Raw genomic sequence first — 18,000 nt, forward strand, 5'->3', positions numbered from 1 at the left:
GGCCACATGCAAGGACATACAGACGCATTTATGCCAGCCGTGGTGAGACTGGAGAGCAAGTTTCTAGACTCAGATCTCTCAGTCTCCTCAGGAGGAGGCTGATAACTTTGGAGGTTCCCGTGGCTTGGTGGGGGAAACGCATACAATAAGAAAAGCATCCAAAAGGATACAGCGTAGCATGATATCAGCTAGTGTGATGCAGAGCCAGGTGATGGAGAACTTTGGGAGAGGCGAGGGGTCGCTCCCACCACATCAACTTCTCTCAGAGTGGAGGGAATCTGGCAGGGGCCCAAAACCACTGCTCTATGTCTTGTGCCTAACGTAAACGAGTAAAAGGTGGCAGTTACTCCCAGAGGTGTGGGATTGCCAAAAACACTCGTTTTCTTTGAACTCTGCTGTTGCCCAACAGCGCCCAGTGATGGACACTGGCTTCACAGGCAGAGACACAACAGGAGAAAGCAGGGCTTGGATTTCAACACTTTATTGCAATTACTCAAGTTTTTACTGCTGTTTACAAATGTCTCATTTTTAAAGGACCTTTACAAGTTTGTCTCAATGATGTAGCCTTTGCCCATGGCCTCCACATGCCACCAGCCTCACCCTGGGGATGGAGGAGTAGAGCGCATCACAGGAGCAGGGACTAGGGACACATGATTCAGCCCTGCAAGTCACGTGATGTCTGCAAACTAACAGGACACCTGTCAAATTCTGGATGTCCAGAGAGTCAGTCCCTGCCCCAGGGACAAAGACATATCCAAGGGTAGATATGAAAACACATATGCACACATTAAAGAAAACCCATCATGTCCACTTGTACTACACATATGGTTTTGGGTATGTGGGCATGCAGTGGGGCATGGTCAGCGTACCAGTGGCTACTTTTAAAGAAAATGGACTCTCCCTCTCCCAGAAACTATAGCTGTTGATACATTTTTCTATCTTTGAAATCTGTTGGCACCTCAGCCACCAGTGGAAGTTGTGCAGTCAGACTGCCTGGCTCTGGGAACCACGTGACTTCTCTTAATGTAATACTATACTGACTGTGGACATGCGGGTCAGTCTCCAGACAGGATAGCTCCCATACAAAAGTATGGTCAGGCCAACAGGTGGCTGAGGTGACCACTGCATGGCAGGATGGGAAGCACAGACCCCAAGATCTGGGAGGACCCAAGGGGACCTGAGACTTAGTCCTCATTGTTGGGAAAAGCCATACATCCAGGTGGAGGGGATCGTCTGTGAATACCTGGTCCACACAGTCGGCAGGGACTCCAGCAGGCAGGTCCCTACTGGCCTGGAGTGGGGCTCTGAGAGAGGGCTGAGCCAGGGCAGGGGGAGGACTGACCATGAACAGGGTGGTGAAGAGACAGGCTATTGGGTTCGGCAAGCACCTGGGGCTGAGAACAGCCCATCAAAAAGGCTAAGGCTGTGGGATCTCTCCCTACAGCAGAAGGGATGGTATCACGGCTCCTGTGCCTTTCACAGGCTCAAGGGTCTGCTGTGGCCAGTGTAGCAGGGTCACGCCATGTGTGAATTTGCTTGGTGAGGGACAGATGGCACTGGGCATTTCTCCCGTTTTAGGAACAAAAGGGCCGAAGCCATTGCCAGCCACTCAGAGACACAGCGGGGATGTGGATGGTGCGTAGACTGGACGTCCCCACCACTGTGCCTCTGTGCGGGCACTTCCTTGGTGGAGACTTCTGATGCCACCAAAGGAGCTAATAAAATATTTTTCCCCATTAAAATATTCAAATGATGTCATTCTGATGGTCCATGGTACAGCAGTAAGTGGCAAGTAAACAGAGGTATGGGCACACCACAGTGGGATAAAAAGAAGCCGAAAGCAGCATAGAGAAGAGAGCTTTGCAAAAGTCTCCCACAGATCCCAAAGTTCACCTGAGCAGAAGCCTTCACTGTGAGCCCCGACTTTACCCTTCCTATCTGTATCACAAGGGAATAAAAATAAAATCCTTTGTTAAAATCCCAAGACCTTCAGGGAGCCACACTGTGTAAAAACTCCCTGTAAGACTCATTTCAGGATGGGTATGACAGGTTGACCAGGGACAAGGACAAGGTGTGGTATGAGTGTTTTTCAGTGTGGGTGTCTTGTTGTCTCCTGGAGCTCCATGTCTGGGCTCAGGCCTCTGGGTCAGCTGCTCCTGCTGTGGCTGCCCCTCCCACTGTGTCTACATCTGGGACTTCAGCCTGCCGATCACAGGTTTGTTGGCAGTGAACTCAGGCCACCAGGCGGCACGTTCCAGCACCCCGTTCTGCTGCAGGATAGCTCCCCACAGGTTTTTATAGAGCTGCAGGAGACAGACCAGGTAAAAGTGAAGGGCAGGGACCAGCAGAGTCGTCAGAGGACAAGTGACCAGTGCCCTGCCTTCTGGTCTTGTGAGGACAGGAAATTCTCCATTGTTGCTTTTTAGGAAATGTTAAGATGATGTATGGCTAATTTATATAAGCCTTTTATTTTTTAGTAGGAAGCAATTAAGAAAACTTAATTATAAAACTGCATAAAAGCATTTCTGATGGGAACCATCCCTTGTGGGATATTCTCTCGCGGGGAGCCATGGTGGCCACTCCTATCTGCACCCTTGTCCCTAACCCCTACTTTCACCTCCCACATCTGCCAGGCCATGCTCTTATTTTCTCTGAGACTTGTCCTCAGCTACCCTACAGCTCAGGACGCACAGGCCAGCAGTGACTAAAGAGCGGGTGGGTGGGCAGGAATGGGGGCTTGGGTCCCCGATAGCCCCGACTGGAGTCTAGCTGTTCTTAGTCTCAATGGAAAACAGCTAGAGTGGATGCTATCTAAGAGGCAGAGCTGCGCAGATCCAACCTGGCCAGATCCCACACCTGCTACAGACACAGACACATTGGGCAGGGTCAGCTAGGGCAGAGCCACAACAGAGCAGATGGCTCAGAGGGACTCATGGCATGTAGCTGCCCTCCTGCACTGCAGACCTGGACTGCAGCCCTGTGGGGTGGGCACGTGGCCATGTTCCACAATGCTGAGCACCGTGCTGCCATCAGTGCTCTCTCAGATCCCCAGCTGAGTTTCCAGGTCGGAGGCCATATTTACCTGGGAGAGCCTGGGCAGAGCACCACTTCCTTAGGGTGAGGGGTGTGTGCAGCTTGTCACCACGGCAGGCAGTGCCTCGGTGGCACGAGCCTCGGCACTCACAGCCAGAAGTCCCTCTCTATTCAGGGACAGCTCGTCTCTACCTCTAGTGATTCCTGACCAGAGAGCACGAACTACAGTTCCTTCTGCAGGTGACAGGCCCCGGCGTGTGTGTGTGTGTGTGTGTGTGTGTGTGTGTGTGTGTGTGTGTGTGTGTGTGTGTGTATGTGTCTCCTATAATGCAGGTCCTGCTTGCACATACCTGAGTGTGTGTGTGTGTGTGTGTGTGTGTGTGTGTGTGTGTGTGTCTCCTATAATGCAGGTCCTGCTTGCACATACCTGAAAGGCCCATCCTTCTTGGGGGGAGGGGGACCCACATGAGCCAACCCCACTCCTCAATGATTTCTCTACACACAAAGTCTCCCATCATAAGTTCTAATACCAGGACCCTGATCTCTGTCCACGACTGTCCATCTAGAAGGCTTCTCTGTACTTTCTGCTCTTATAAAAATTATGTGGTACACACAGTGGGCCAACAGGCCTGCCTACAGGTGCTCTTGATGCTCTCTGCCCAGCCCTGGCTCATATCTGCTCCCTGGACACCCACCCCAGGGTACATGCAGTCTGAATCTGTCAATCTTGATGTTCAGACCCCACCCCCCGTGCCCCGCCCCTCACAGGCCCCTCACAGGCTTGATCCCAGTACAATATAAAGACAGTGGACTCTGTGCCTTTACCATTGTTCTCCATTTCACAGAAGGCCACCCTGGTCTTGGGGTCAGTAAGCGTTAAACCTACCCCACAGCTCACAACCATCAGACCCCAAGCACATGGCTGGAACACTTTGCCACGCCATGTTGCCGGAATAATGGGGGCATGGCCCCATGGCTAGCCAGGTAGTATGGAATGCCAGGCTGTGAGTGTCTCCTACATGGGAATCACCTTGTGGTAGGGTGTCATACAGGAAGTTACTTCTGAGCTGTCAAGGGCCACCAGGCGTTTGTGTGAGGGAGACAGAGAAGGCAGGACTCAGGCCAGGCTGAGCAACACAAGGGTGCTCCAAACATGGTGTGGTATGTGCAACAGCCTAGCATATTAGAACAAAGGGAAGGACAGGGGCTGGGGTTGGAGGGCCGGAGCACCACAGTATAAAATGACAGGAGAGAAGCACCAGAGCCAGGTATAGCAAGGGCAGGCGGGTACAGTGAGGGCAGAAGAGTCCAGTTGCATCCTGGGTGGCTGGTTGTTGACAAGTCGAACATACTGTGGAAGGAGAGGCCTAAGCCACTAATTGCTTCTGAACAAATCATTCCATAATTTGGTAGCCAGTGGGCATCAGGAAGTTATGGGGCTGTAGAGGCAGGCACAGAGGGGAAATGGCCCCCACAGACGCGATAGTCAACTGGAGTTTGGAGGGCAGGCAGGGTAGGGGAGAACTTGAAGATGCCATGGTTATAAAGCCAACCAGACAAATGGAGTCCTGTCTGATGAGAAGGACCAGGGCCTGGGTGGATAATGGTGGTTGCCGTGTCAAGTCTATGGCTTTGATGCCTGTCTGTGACGGAGCTACAGGGCCATGTGGAGAGCAGGTAGGGCGGGACTAGGAGGGTGAGACCTCAGGCCTCACAGAGGAACTGTGTGTCACTCCCGGGCAGCAGTGCAACCTCCCTGTTTCATGGGGTACAGGGCGTTCAAGAATGGTACCCAAGACCACAGAGCTGGAGTGACAAAGGGCTGTGACACCACCTGATTTCTCTTGTCCCCAGAAGGCTCCCCAAGGTTGACAATGTCTAGGAAGGCACCCAAGAATGCTCATTACCTTAGGACCCACATAGACTCCAGGCAAGTTTCAACAGCCACAGGGGCACTCCCCTTACCTCACCGTCAGCTCTGGCAATCGGGGAGCCCAGAACAAAGTCGGAAGGGGCGATCACATCCACCAGGGCCACCGCATCATCTTTTAGCTGTTGGGAAACAGAAAGTCCATCCACTTGGCGCCGCCCTACAGTCTCCAGGGCAACCATGGAGTAACAGAGCCACGCAGCTGGTTGCTACAGCATGGTGGAAACCTGAGCAGGCGCACAGTGCTCTGTGGCCTCATCGGGTCTGGGTTGTGGGCTCCCTGGGTGTGTGTTTGCATATTTCTACCATGTCGCCATTCACTCTGGACAGCCAGCATTTGTTGTTGCGGCAAGGCTGGGAAGTTGGCGGAAGTGGTGAGTGTAGCCTGTTAGCGTGTCCCCTGAGGCTCATCCCCAGCCTATAGCCAACCTGCCGACTGCTGTTCCGAAGCTGGAAAGGAAGTCCAGAAGCCACAGGGGCAGAAAGTGCTCCTGAGCTCCTGCAAAAGCCATCATATTTGCAGCTGAGGTGGTGGTTGCGTGACCCCTGCTTCCTTACACAGACTATTATGAAGCCCCACAGAGCAATCTGCTGTGGAAACGCCCAAGGATTTTCTTGAAATGCAAACAATTTTTTTTTTCCTTCAAATAACTCCTGCCAAGCACACTGAAGTTTAAGTTAACGTTTGGGTGTTGGCAGAACTCTGGCAGACAGCCTCAGGATGATGGTGGAGGCTGCACAGTATGGACAGAGAGGATCCCAACAAAGGTGACGTAACTCACCTGCCCACACAGCGCCAGGATGGCATCCTCCATTGCTCTTCCTGTCTGGTCACCAGAAATGTAGCCACCTGAAAGCACAACCTTGTCATACATGCCTCAACCCTGAAGCCACAGCACATCAGAAATGGCCTTTCCACTCAGCCCCATTAAATCTTGGACAGAGATGTCAGGGTTTCACAGCACTGACCAGCCAGCCTACTGTGATGCCTGGAAGAAATGTGCTGGCTCTAGGCCAGTTCTGAGGTTCGCTGCCCCCATGGGCATGTGTCAGGCTTGGCTAAGAAGCAGTGAGGGAGGCAAGGTCCTGAGGCTTGGCGCTGAGTGCACTCCTACCACGGGAGGAACAAGGAATCCACGGGTAGGCAGGTGTCTGCATCAGACTGCATGGGGTGCCCAGATGCACTGCAGGTGGACAGGAGGGGCTGGCAGTAAGCAGGGTCACAGGGCTGTGGTATATGGGACGTGCAGGCCTCTAAAGCCACCAGGGGACAGAGTCAGAGACCCAGCCCCTTGGTGTCACCTCAAGGCTACAGCAGCCTTCCTGGAGACTCTCAGCAGTGCTCTGTGAATCGGGGAATGTGCTGGGAGCAGGAGCTGCTTTTGTGATGTTTTCACCAAAGAGAAAGGTGCCTGATTACCAGACTTTCTCAGATAGAGCTCCAAGTGGCAGCCTTACCTTGGTAGAGCAGAGCCATGTGCTGGCTCAGGGACCATAGGCCGTAGAGTGTGCTGAGCCGCTTAAGTACAGCCTGCAGAGTTGGAGGCACGCTGGAGCTATGTGCATGGGCGTGGAACCGCTGCAACACGGTGAACTCCATGAAGGCCAGGGCCAGGGGCCGGCAGAAGTACACCTGCAAACAGAACAGAGGCCGGGTGGGGGCTGGAGGTAGCGAATCACTGCAACTGTGTAACCAGGTCTCACATGAGGAGGGGCTACAGGGAACTGTCAACCAAGGCCCACACTCAAACACTCATCCTAGGTCGGTACTGTGAGGCTAACTAGCATGAGGACACAGTATGGGCCCCATACACAAAAGGATCTCTGAGTGAAGCTAAGCCCTTGGAGAAAAACTACAGCATTTACACACTTCAAGATAGCCCACTTTCACCTGGCCCCATGCCCGACTCTCAAGAGAATATAGGCCCAACAGCCTATCACCCTGGCACTGTGACACCAGCAAGCGGTTCCTGGGCACAGAGTGTGTCCTCTTCTGTGGCTGGAGAAGGTGAAGGAGCACAGGTTCCACTGGACAGAGCTAATGCTGCACTGTTCTGCAAGTCCCCCTGTTCCTATAGTGAGACTGGCGAGTGGCCACAGACTCTGCAGGATTCCCTCTTGAGCCATAGGCTGATCACCTCTCTAGGGAGGCTAGCCACGGAAGACTTCTTGGGTGGCCTTCTCTGGTACCCAAACTGGCTGCTAGCACATCTTTCCCTGCTCCCGGTGCACTGCCTCACCAGGGCTTTTAAATCCACAGAGGATTTTAAGTCCACACATGTGCTGCCTGACTGTGAGCCCGCCCGCACACATGCTGCCTCTGAGAGTGGGAGAGACACCAGGCCGGGTGGGTAGAAAGCAGGAAGCACTGCGGCCCATCTCCACCAAGGCCCACGGCAGTGGGGTGGGTAGGAGTGAAGGGCGGGCTGTGGGAGGCGCTGCCCCATGGAGAGCCCTTACTGTGAGTTCATGTTCTTACACCTCACGCCTCACTCCAGCTACTGGTTTCCAGCAGCCACCACTCGGCACTATAAATACCCTTCATCTCTCTCACAGGCAGCCAGGCTCGTACTGATACTTTACAGTGTAAGGGTGGGGCCGGCAACTGCCAGGACACTGACTTCTCACGGCAAACACCAGAGTGAACAGAGCAGACACAAAGTGTAAAACAGACCTACCTGGCTGTTGTTTCTCGCTTCAAAGTCATTGCCTCTGGACTTTTTCTCTTGACAGTATCTCTGATGACTCCCTTGGAGCAGGTAACAAACAAGCCAGTGGTACGCTTCCAGGGCGGCTTCGGAGGGGACACAGGAAACAGAACACCTGTCACCACACCTGCAGCCCTGGGCAGACAGCGCCACTGGCCATATGTACACTGGTGGTCATGATGGGGACGGTAGAAGATGGGGACAGGGAAACCCAGTCACTGAGGGTAGCTGCCCAAGGCCCTCTACCAGGTGGAGTTGATGGGGTAGGTGTGACTGACAGCATTTCCACACTGTCATCGCAGCTTTGAGGCTGCAGATCACAGAGCCACTTAGAGCTGCTCTGACAGTGACTGCTCTGACAAAGACAAAGACAAAGACAAAGACAAAGACAAAGACAATGGCTACTCTTTTGGGAGATGAGAGGATGGATGCTTGTATTCCCATCCTCAGGCTCACTGGCCAGCTAGAGAGAGATGTAGGTTGGCATTTGCTCTGTCAAGGCCTCAGCCTGGCATGGTGCTCCTTACAAGCTCTCACAGGCAGCAGAGAGCCAGCTACAGCGAGGGGAGGGGAGGGTGGGGGTAGGGGTGGGTTGCCAGCCATGTGGCAGAGAGGCAGATGCGGGGCTCACCCTCCCTAACATACCTACACAGACTTCTCACTACCCAGGGCATAGGGACCCAGTGAGCAAGGACATACAGCCTTGGTTGGGAAATAGGGTCTGGCCAGTCTCACGGCAGAGTCCACGCTCTCTCCACACCCCCACATGCCAGGGAGAAAGGGCCCAGTCACCTAGTCCAAAGGACCTGCAGGTTTCAGGGACCAAGGAGCAAGGAGAACTCTTTTGGGCAGCTGGTCATGGCTCCTGGGAAGGAAATAGAGGTCTGGCCATGACAGGTTTGGGCCCATTTCCTCTAGTGCCACAGAGCCTCTTCACAGGGAGATGATGCCACAGAGTAGCTGGCTGTCATATCCTCATGGCTCAACCGAGAAGCCTCCAGAGAGGTCTAGTGGCCCACACATGGCCACACAGCAACCATGAGAGAGAGCTGCAGTGGGAAGGCAGGTTGTTGTGACTTGAGCCTTAGGTGTTCCAAGGAGCACGTGAGGCAGGGTTGGGGTCTGGAGTGGCATGCCCTTCTCAGGGTCCTTTCAGGTGCAGTGTAGACAGACAGGTGGTTCCCAAATATCTACTGGTTCCTGACGCCTGGTGTCTGTGGCTGGCTATTTTAAAAGGGCCTGCGCAGATGAGAAATAGTTCCTGCTAACAAAGCGAGGGTACCCTGGATTAGGGAAGGCCTCCACTCCTTATACAGAGACAAAGAGAATATCCTGAGATGACAGAGGCAGAGGGTGGAGTGTTACAGCCACAAACAGAGAGTGCCTGGAGCCCTGGGATCGGGGAGGGGCAGGGAGCACCCAACTTAATATTGGATGTCTTCTTCTGCACTGTGAAGCGGTGGATGTCGGGTACACTGAGAACCCAGACAACCCCAGGACAGGATCTGCCCGATGCTCATCCTTGAACTGTAAATGTCATCCTCAGCATGTCAAAAACCCACATCAACTTCTGGAGGTTCCAGCCAAGGCTGGGCGATGCCCACCCATTCTTAGGTTCACATGATTCACGGCTCCCGAGGCTCCTCCCACAGGATCAAGACATGGGCAGCAGGAAGGTGGGTGCCACAGAGACTTTCCCAAGATTCATGTGTGGCAACAAAACCAAGGAAGCACTGCAAGCCAGAAGAGCACCTGCTCCCATGGATGGTACCCCCAGCCTAAGCACAACAGCAACAGTCTCCATCCCTCAGTCCCTCCTCCTGTGGCCAGGTGCATCCTAGGGCAATGACAGGAAATGCAGGATGGATGGATGGGAGAGTGCTAGTACCTGCTGAGTCCAGCCAGTCAGCCTTGCTGGAGCCCGTGAACTTCCGGCTCAAGATTCCAGGATAGGCTTCCAGAAAGTCCATTGTCCTGAGAGGGCTTGTGAAGTGAGTTCCGCCTAGGGCACACACTTCTGTGACTTTGGAGAAATACAAGGAGTCCCCATCCACAGAGCCTGGCCTGCTAGCTCATCCATCTCTGGTTAGGCACCTCCACTCGGCTGGCCTGCCCCAAGACGCTCCTGTGCTACCAGATGGATGACCTTTATATCTACCCTGCAGATGACAGGATGTTAGCTTTTTTTTCTTGAGACAGTGTCTTTTTATTTTATTTTATTTATTTATTTATTTTGGTTTTTCAAGACAGGGTTTCTCTGTGTGGCCCTGGAACTCAGTATGCACACTAGGCTGGCTTCGAACTCACAGAGATCCTCCTGCCTCTGCCAAGTGCTGGGATTAAACGTGTGCACCAACACTGCCTGGCAAGCAATATCTTGCTCCGTAGCCTAGACTTAGCCTCTAACTTGCAATGCTACCACCTTCCCCTCCCAAGCACTTAGATTATGGGACTGTGCTACCATGTCTGGCTGGAGGACACATCCTAACAGAAGCTTGGAATGCCCAGAGCCTAAGAGAGTCCTGGAGGCGCCTACCTTGGAGCCGCTGCTCCAGGAGGTTGAGCAGGTAGTTGCTAGTCTGCTGGAGCAGGACATTGTTGTCCCCTTCGTAGGTGCAGTTTGGATCGTTGTCATTTCTGAGGTTCCCAAATCGACTCACTGCAAAAAAAAAAAAAAATCCACAGTGTCACTCAAGATGTTCTGAGAAATGCCCCTCCCACAGCCCCACCCAGCCAGGGCACAGGAAGTGCTCACTCGCCTCCCTGCCCGCTTGGCCCACATCTGCTGGCTGTGCCTCTGCCACCCTTAGGGAAGAGAAAGCCTTCAGGGAGGCTGTAGGATGGCACGTGGACACTCAGTTGGAGGCAGTGGGCACTGTCCTCTTCCTGCCTGTTGGTATTACCAACTGAATCACCTGGCAGTGCTTCCCCTGAGTGTGGGGACCACTCCAGAGATGGGACATGGGGCTACTCATCTTTTATAGCTAAACCAAGCCTTAAGAAGACAATTACTGGGGTTGGGGATTTAGCTCAGTGGTAGAGAGCTTGCCTAGCAAGCGCAAAGCCCTGGATTTGGTCCTCAGCTCTGGGGAAAAAAAGAAAAAAAAAGAAAAAGACAATTGCTAACTCTGAGATTGCCACGTGAACAGCCAGGGTTTGTGTGCACTTTGTCAGATGTGCTTTGCTCAGGGCCTGCCTGAGGTGAGCTGCCTGGACTCAGCCTCTTGGCCTTCCTCTTTAAATGGAAAACATTCCCTTTGAGAGAGATGGAGCAAGAGGAGAGAGCCAGCCTCTCCATGCTATAGCTAACCCACTAGATAAAGGGCTGGGATAGACTTCATGGGGACCCGGACAGTTGACATTTAACCTTGATAGGGCTGTTTGCACTGCTGTTGATTTTGGTCTCTGCATCCTTACTCGGTAGGTCATGAGCTGTGAGTCGGTAATGTCTACATCTACGGTACTTCGAGATGTCATTTCCTAATTCTATTTAGAGCTAAACCGTTTATGTGTTTCTGTGAGTTACAGTGACAAATAAAAGCCCTACCAAGAACACTGCAGAAAGGACAAAAACACACAAATAACTCATATATGGCCATTGTGAGGTAGTGCTGGTAAGAGCCAGAGTATGGGGGAGTGCAGGCCAGGCCAGAACACGCTGAGCAGCTGGGACAGGCTACTGGGAGCAATCAAATCCAGACCATCATGGGAACATTGAACAGCTCCACAGGAACCTGATTCATCTCTCTAGCTACTGAGGGCTTGGCAGGTCTGCACTGTCGGCAGCAGCGATGGCCGTCTCTGAGCAGCTAGTTATTAGTGATTTATGACGTGAACAGCAGAAGGCCTGCAGGTGAGTGGCAGAGAGCGGAGGTCAGAGTAATCATTCTAACTAATAGCAGAGAAGTGTTACCTGGCCACTTCTCTACTATAGTATAATACTATACACTATAGTGCTATACAGTACCAAATAGCACTGTATGCTATGGTGCTATAGGCCAAGTCCTCTAACCATTTATATGCACTGACTTGAAAGAATCAACATGCTCTATGTAAAGCTGTGGGCACAGTGAGGGTAACCTGCCCAGTTACCATGGAGACCACACCAAGCTCTGACCTGGTCAGCTGGTTGTTTCCGGTCACGTAGTAGCTGTGTGCATGACATGATGCTTGGTATCAGTAAAGCTCTTGCCCAAGTTTCAGAGCTACATGAAAACTAGTGCTAGTTTCCTTCCATGTCATGTGCCAAATGTCACAATGAAATAACTGGTTAACTCTGCTCAGCTGCCTGCTGGAATTGCACACATTTCAGACTTCCTCCTTATCCCAAATGTTGACCAGGAAGCACAAGGCATCAGAAAGTGTTGGGATCTGGCTAGGACAGGGGTTGGGGAATTTTCCCTGTGACTGGCTAAAGGGTAAATATTTCAGGTCTGTGTATTGAGGACTTAGTACTGTCCACTGCAGTGTGGAAACAGAGAAAGTGTGTACCTGAGTGGGTATGGCTGGAAAGAAAGCGTGTGCCTGAGTCGGTATGGCTGTGTCCCAATAAAACCTTATCAGAAAAACAGGCGGCACTTTGTGGGACCGTGGCCCAGCAGCCTATGGGAGGACTGAGGCTGAGAAACTGCCTCAAACTAACCCAAACTTACTGGCCAGATAGCCGTGACCCCCGCATGCCTCACGGCACTCCTGGATTCCCCGTTGGGCAGTCCACGAGGCTAGGGGCTTGCCAGCTGATGCCAATACATGGAGCTCCCGTCCAAGCTCCGCCTGAGGGAGAGAACCCGGTGAGAAGAGGTGAAGACAGGCTGACAGTGCAAGTCAGGCTGTAGCTTCAGCACTAGTGTCAAAGAACGGAAACCCAGCTACAATGACGAGGGGTTAGGAAACACAGAGAACAGAGATAAGACGGATGTGCTCCACTGCCCAGGCCCACAGCATGAAAATAAGTGCATCTTGGCTCTGTGTGGAAAATACATGTCAAGGGCAGCATACCCCCTACAGGCACAGACTCCTGGAGAATGCCTCCTACTAGACTTCGCTCCTACCTAGTGGATGCGGAGTGAACGTGACCATCTGCAGAGAGGGCCACAAATCAGGGGCAGAGGCTGCCACCACACTGGAGCCAGTGCAGCCCTCTGGGGAGAGGGGGAATCTAGGATGATGGTCACGCAGATGCTTGGTGATGCTGGCAGCATGGGCACTCCTTGGCCTTCCTTCCTGAAGCTCACATTTGTTTCATATACATCCTCATTTCTAGTTCATTGAGTGCAATGCCTGCTCCATAAAATGATCCATTTAGCCAACAGTATCTGTCTCACCTAAGGACAGTGTCAGCTGCCACTGCAGCTGGCTGAGTTTCACCAGGGGTTTCAGAAAGACGAGACCCAGAAGAACGACGTCAACAGACCCGCTAGGGGGAGCAGGTTTGGCCCCTTTGTCTCAGCAGCACCTCTCAGTAGCCAGTTCCTCTCAAGGGAACCATGCCAGCATGTGCGATGATGTTCCACCTCTCACTCCAGATTTGCGCTGGGCACCCCAATGCAGCTCACTTGACAGAGTATGTAGCCCCAATCTTCAGCTTCTAGAGCCACGTCTTTTGATTCACATCTGATTTCCAGTCAGGGGACAGCGCAAGGAGGGACCAAACACCAACCTGTAGGCCACCTACAGAGAAGCCAGCCACGGACCTCACTGTGCACAGCAGCTGGCCCAGTGGAGATGCATGCTCACTTCTGGCACAAAAGCTGGGCTGTCAACTCAGAGAGAGTGGATTCAGACCTCTGTGCAGCTGCTTTTGAAAGGACAAGAGCTGAGACAGCCTCTGAGGGTGGCAATGCGGAGTGTGAAAACCACTGTGCTCTCAGAGAAGCTGTGACTTCTTCTCTGCCAGCACATCCCCAAGATATGGGGTGATAGACACAGCCCAAACTGCAAGTCACTGGGCAGGCCAAACCCCAAGATGGTGGGGCAGCGGAAGGGATTCACGCAGGCTCTGTTCCCACAGCCAGCTGCTTTTGTTTGGCCCCACTGTTGAAACAGGGCCGCTCAACCCCGGCAACAGTAAAGCAGATGCCTCACCTGCTTGGCACTTTGTTCTCTCTTGAGCAGGACACGATGGAGCCCTATCATATCCAAGAAGAGTGTCTTAGAGAAGTGGTCCAAGGCATAGGCAGCTGCCAGGTAAGGAAGTAGGCGCCATTGCTGAGGGAAACAAGACACACAACAGGTACTCAGAGTTAGCCACCCTACCACTGACCAGGGGAACCTGCAGGCAGCTTCCTGAGGAATGAAGGAAACCCACTGCTGGTGCTCGGTCAGCCCAAGACAGGCACCATTTTTCTTTATATGCTTATCTATTTTACGTGTGCAAATGTTTTGCCTGTGTGTTCTACATATATGTATCTCATGTGTGTGGGGTACCCAAGGAGGTCAGAAGAAGGTGTCAGATTCCCCAGAAGCTGGAGTTACAGATGGCCGTGAGCCACCAAACAGGTGCTGGGAATCAAACCAAATCCTCTGGAAGAGCAGCAGGGGCCTTAGACCACCAAGCCATCTCTTCAGCCCTGGCACCACACATCTTAAACCCATGTGAGATGATCAATCTCGCTGAGGTTGGGGGGACTCCTACACCAGGACGTGACACACATACCAAACACCCACTTCTAGATGGACAAATGGATGAAGAGAAGAAGGGATTGGAAGAGACAGGCGGAGCCTGAAAGGGACCCAGTGAGCTGTCACCATGTCTGTTCCATGTGTGCAGAGTGCCAGCCGTCACGCCAGCTATCTCCATGTGCCAACTCTGCAAGCCTGTTGCAGCCCCTAGGAAGTGGCAGCACCGGCAAGGACCTAGGTGGACTTCCCTTGGCACCCAGAGTAGTCAATATGTTGTTGCATGGGGAGACACTACTTTTCAATATTCATTTCCTAAACAGAAAAAGCTAATTGCCAACATAAGAGGAAAGTAAAGAGAACGGGAAGACGCTGTCTCATTTGCTCCGACTGTCACTCAAACACTACTTATGCAGCACTCAGGCACAGGCCTAAGTCAGACGTGGCAACCAGGTAACCTACCTGACCCTTGTCCTCATAAAGTGGGGCCATAGCTGCCCCCCCTGGCTGCAAAGGGCACCTGAGCAGAACATGCAGAAGGGCTCTGACTGGGGAGCACAGGAGGTGGCTATGATGCACCCCTTTCCACCGAAGGCCTTCTGTGCTTTGCCACGTAGCTGCCTCTGAAGACGAGAGGCCGGGTGCCCCTTCTACTGCTTTAAATGTCGTAGTGTTTAAAAGGGCTGTGCTCACCTGCAGTTTCCAGAAATGGCTTCCTCAGGGCCATTTCTTAGGGATGCGACACATGAGTCGAGGAATGTAGCCTGCCAAATGAGGGTGACCGCATGTGCACGCACATTCAGCTGGCTTGCACCTGCCACCAGAGGGTCTCCTCCTCTACTCTGCCTTTTTAATTAAAAGCCACCCCAGGGCCCTGGTGCCTGGCAGGAGTGCTCCTGTCCTTGAGAACTCTCACCAACTCCCAGGGGCCGAGAAGAGCAGAAAGCAGGAAATGACTCGGACGGTCAGTACCTGCAGTGGATATTCAAGGACAGGAATTTCTTCCTTATCCGTGGGTCCAAACTGACAGCGTGTGGCTGAGAATCGGACAGCTATGGACACTGCCAGCTTCAGGTTGACCACGGATATTGCAATGATGGAGACGCGTCCTGAGGACAAGCTGCCTAAAGATGCTCCGAGACGCTGCCGGACATCCTGGGGAAGAGAAGCAGGTGTCCTATCAGCCAGATGTTGTGTGGCCTCAGAGAGCATCCCAAAGAAGAAGATGCACGCCCAGATGCGTTATGAGGAGAGGAGAGGGATCCCAGCTGCCCAAGGAAAGGAGCTCTGAGTAGAGAAGCAGTGCGACTAAACTGCGCGGGCGCCTCCTCTTTGGTGACCTGTGACCTGTCCACCTGAGGGCACTGTGCCCTGCCTTTTCTTAGATGAGAATGTAGGGTGGTCAAGCATGGTGCTCTGTATCCGCCAGGCACTCTGCTGGTGCAATGGCTCCTTGGACCCCAGGTGTCAAGCTTCTGCGGACTCAGTGTTCCAGCCTTCACTGCCAACTCCACATCCATCCTGCCCTTCACTATGTATGGCAGAAGCTGGGCTCAGGCCCCTCAGTGGTGCTCTGGGACAGCCTAGTGTCCTTGCTCCCTGTTCCCACTTCCTGCTCCAGAGTTAGTTTGGGTTCTTTTTCCAAAACTGTGGTGTGTGCATGGCAGTCTTCCAAATAGGGAACATCTGTCACACTCTCATGTAAAGAGGACAGTTTTGTTGGTGTTAAAAATGTTCAAATTCGCTGGGCACGGCAGCGCACGCCTTTGATCCCAGCACTCGGGAGGCAGAGGCAGGTGGATTGCTGTGAGTTTGAGGCCAGCCTGGTCTACAAAGCGAGTCCAGGACAGCCAAGGATACACAGAGAAACCCTGTCTCGAAAAAAAAAAAAGTTCAAATTCAGCCTGGTGCATAATCCCAGCACTCAGGGGGGCAGAGGCAGGTGGATCACTGTGACTTTGAGGCCAGCCTGGTCTACAAAGCGAGTCAAGGACAGCCAAGGCTACACAGAGAAATCCTGTCTTGGAAAAAAAAAAGTGTTCGAATTCAGTGGCATGCCTGAGGAGTGGAGGTAAGCGGTCACCTGCGTCTGGCAGCACACTGTCTGAATCTCCTCTCCACTGATCCCATTTTCCCTACGTGTCCGCAGACAGCTTTTCCTTGGTCTTCCTCTTTGGAACAGCACAGATACTTTTCACCATTCTTTCTTTCTCTAGCTGGGGACATTTGACTGTCGCTTCTCTGAATCCCTGCTGCCACAGGCAGGACACCCACCTCTTCAGGACCTTCAACTGAATTCTTCCTTTTCAAGTCTTTCACATTATGCTAAATTCTAATAGGCTGTTTTCATATTCCTCTGTTTCTTATGTGGCTTCTTGGGTCATGGGGCTGATTTCTCTCAAGCAACTTTGCTGCATTTCATCCTTGCTTTCCCCCCAGGCAGAGGGTGAGGGTTGTCTGGGCAGTGTCCTTCTGGGAAGTCTCCCCCTGGAGCCCTGCTTTCAGGGTCAGCCAGCTGCCTTTGTGCTCACCACTGCCCAGGGCTGTGGGCTGCCCCACGGTCCATCTCCACATACAGGCTTCACACTCTCAGTTATCAGCACATCCAGGTACCCCATCTGTGTACAGCGTTCCCTGTCACCCGTCTGTGAATGACAATGGCCCCCCTATTTGAATATTGTCAGTGGGACTGTTTGGGAAGGACGGCCTTGCTAGAGGAGGTGTGTGACTGGGGGAGGGGCAGGCTTGGGGTTTTCAAAACTCTTGCACCATTCCCAGTGTGTCTCTCTCTGACTTGTGAATCAAAATGTGAGCTCTCAGCTGTCATTGCTGCCATGCCTTTGCCACCATGGACTCTGACCTTCTGAAACCACATGTCCCAAATTAAACACTTAAAAACTCCTTTTTATAAGTTGCCTTGGTCATGGTGTCTTTTTGGGGGGGTTGAGGTTGAGACGGTAACCTTGCCTGTCCTGGACTCACTTTGTAGACTAGGCTGGCCTTGAACTCACAGGGATCTGCCTGCCTCTGCCTCCCAAGTGCTGGGATTAAAGGTGTGTGCCACCACACCTGGCTCAGTCATGGTGTCTTATCACAGCAATAGTAACCAAGATAGTTTTCCACTATACACTCTGGGAGAGCAGCCCCCTACCCAAGCAGACCTAGATATCCAGGCACAGCCAGAAAACACTGCCAGATCCAGGCAACCTCTGCCCACCAACACTGTGGCTAAGTCCCTTCTCTCTGAGGGGACCAAACGCAACCAAGAGAGCTGTGTGGTAACGCAGGGCCAGCTGCTCCTGGGGTGATCTCCAACACCGCAGGGACAGGCACGTGGGAAGTTCGACTTACAAACACCCACAGCTCACTGGTACCTTTAAGGAGGTGTTGTAAGTGCCCTCAGAGGTGACAGTCCCAGTCCTGTCCAGGAGGTTCTCTCGAGGAATTCGAACTTTGTGGAACATGGCAAATCTGTACAGGAGAAAAGGTGGGCTTCGATCATGCGAGTCCTCCAACAGCCTGTCACATGGTTCCTGAGCTTTCCTCCTCTCCCCAAGAGCAGCTGAATGTAACATCACCCCCAAAGACAAGGCATGTGTGATGGGACCATGTGTGGATCATCCAGAATCCCCAGAACAGAGAGATGAAACCAGCAGATGGAGCTTGGCTCGGTGGCACACGCCTGTAATCCCAGCACTCTGGGAAGCAGAG

The 18,000-nt window shown here is 52.8% G+C and overlaps 1 protein-coding gene across 3 annotated transcripts in view; it reads right to left on the reverse strand.

Moving 5' to 3' along the window:
- Positions 1–465: 465 nt before the first annotated feature.
- The window catches only part of ACOX3 (acyl-CoA oxidase 3, pristanoyl), a 40,183-nt gene continuing 22,648 nt past the window's right edge, over positions 466–18,000 (reverse strand). For all 3 annotated transcript variants that reach the window (XM_084799725.1, XM_084799724.1, XM_084799723.1), the window contains exons 9-19: positions 17,664–17,760; positions 15,262–15,444; positions 13,756–13,878; positions 12,324–12,444; positions 10,208–10,330; positions 9,560–9,673; positions 7,642–7,757; positions 6,422–6,596; positions 5,746–5,813; positions 4,999–5,085; positions 466–2,303 (exon numbers count right to left, since the gene is read on the reverse strand). In XM_084799725.1, coding sequence (XP_084655851.1) covers positions 2,184–2,303; positions 4,999–5,085; positions 5,746–5,813; positions 6,422–6,596; positions 7,642–7,757; positions 9,560–9,673; positions 10,208–10,330; positions 12,324–12,444; positions 13,756–13,878; positions 15,262–15,444; positions 17,664–17,760 — 1,327 coding nt within the window. In that variant the 3' untranslated portion in view covers positions 466–2,183. The remainder of the gene's footprint in view (positions 2,304–4,998; positions 5,086–5,745; positions 5,814–6,421; positions 6,597–7,641; positions 7,758–9,559; positions 9,674–10,207; positions 10,331–12,323; positions 12,445–13,755; positions 13,879–15,261; positions 15,445–17,663; positions 17,761–18,000) is intronic.

This window comes from Acomys minous (genome assembly GCF_964271855.1).
Source record: "Acomys minous genome assembly, chromosome: 10".
In the NCBI taxonomy this organism is placed as follows: Eukaryota; Metazoa; Chordata; class Mammalia; order Rodentia; family Muridae; genus Acomys; species Acomys minous.